At 40.1% G+C, this 1,644-nt stretch overlaps 1 protein-coding gene across 1 annotated transcript; it reads left to right on the forward strand.

Moving 5' to 3' along the window:
- Positions 1–24: 24 nt before the first annotated feature.
- On the forward strand, positions 25–1,518 carry LOC21383824 (formin-like protein 1; the record flags this gene model as incomplete). Its single annotated transcript, XM_010114863.2, has 2 exons — positions 25–279; positions 533–1,518. Coding segments are annotated over 2 exons (1,050 nt in total), but the record flags the coding sequence as incomplete, so codon positions are not given.
- Positions 1,519–1,644: the final 126 nt, after the last annotated feature.

Raw genomic sequence — 1,644 nt, forward strand, 5'->3', positions numbered from 1 at the left:
GGAAAATGAAGAAAATATTTCAATTGGAATGCAGGTAATGCAGATGCGCTTGGAAGTGAACTACTTGAAAGCTTATTGAAGATGGCTCCGACAAAAGAGGAGGAACGTAAGCTGAATGAGTACAAAGATGATTCACCAGTCAAGCTTGGACCTGCCGAGAGATTTCTTAAGGCAGTGCTTGATGTACCCTTTGCATTTAAAAGGGTCGATGCAATGCTTTACATTGCTAATTTTGAGTCTGAGGTTGATTACCTTAAAAAGTCTTTTGAAACTTTAGAGGTAAGTTCAGTGTCTCCCTACCTCTCTCCCTCTTATGGAATTCATCTATGGTTTTCTTTTTCTGCCACTTTTATGTGCTTATCCGAAAATGGAGATGCACATAATCCACATGTAATTTTTGAGGGTCCTGTTCTCCAGTTTCTTTAGTTGCTGTTAGTGAAGTAATTACTTCAATTAGTTTTGAAGGATCCTCTAGCTCGATGTAGCTAATGAAAAGAGGGACGCTCATCTAATTGGTTGCTTTGTTCTACAGTCTGCCTGTGAAGAATTGAGAAACAGTAGGATGTTCATGAAGCTCCTAGAAGCGGTTCTCAAGACTGGGAACAGAATGAATGTTGGAACCAACCGTGGTGACGCTCATGCCTTCAAGCTCGACACACTTCTCAAGCTTGCTGACGTCAAGGGAGCTGATGGGAAAACCACACTCTTGCATTTCGTTGTGCAAGAAATCATAAGGACCGAAGGTGCTCGTTTCTCCACTTCCAACGATGCTCCAAGCTCCACTTTGAACGACGATGCCAAATGCAGGAAGCTTGGCCTTCAAGTTGTTTCTGGTCTCAGTTCAGAGCTCACCAACGTGAAGAAAGCTGCTGCCATGGACTCCGACGTGCTCAGTAGTGATGTCTCCAAGCTGTCTAAAGGAATTAGCGACATAAAGGAGGTTGTGAAACTAAACGAGACTACAGGATTAGACGAAAGTAACCAAAAATTCTCTGAATCGATGAACAGGTTCATGAAAATGGCTGAGGAAGAGATTATAAGAATTCAAGCCCAAGAGAGCGTTGCTCTATCACTAGTTAAGGAGATCACCGAGTACTTCCATGGAAACTCAGCCAAGGAAGAAGCTCATCCCTTCAGAATCTTCATGGTGGTGAGAGACTTCCTTACGGTCCTTGATCGGGTGTGCAAGGAAGTTGGTATGATAAATGAACGGACAATTGTTAGCTCTGCCCATAAATTTCCTGTTCCAGTGAATCCAATGCTGGCACAAGTTTTAGGTGTAACCCCAAAGCGACCGTACAGTTCATCCGACGATGAGAGCACATAAAAATGTACGTGTGGGCTCAATTTCAGGATCAGTTTTTCTAAGTTAGTAAGAACATGTTAAATGCCAGGTCTATATATATATAAATTTTGTCTTTTGCATTTTTCTTCCCAACATCTGTACTTGTACAAAAGTCCTTGTAAAAGATTGAGTTCGTTCTATAGATAATATACATAGAAGATCTTCCTGAGTATACTAATTTGTATGTCTATGGTACAATTAAGCACCGTTTGGTTTGTTTGAATTTTGTTGATTTAAATTTTTTTATTTGAACAAAAAACTTTATTCGGTGATTTAAATTATAGTTTAAATTTAAATTG

This window comes from Morus notabilis, unplaced genomic scaffold (genome assembly GCF_000414095.1).
Source record: "Morus notabilis unplaced genomic scaffold, ASM41409v2 C11429487, whole genome shotgun sequence".
NCBI classification, from domain to species: Eukaryota; Viridiplantae; Streptophyta; class Magnoliopsida; order Rosales; family Moraceae; genus Morus; species Morus notabilis.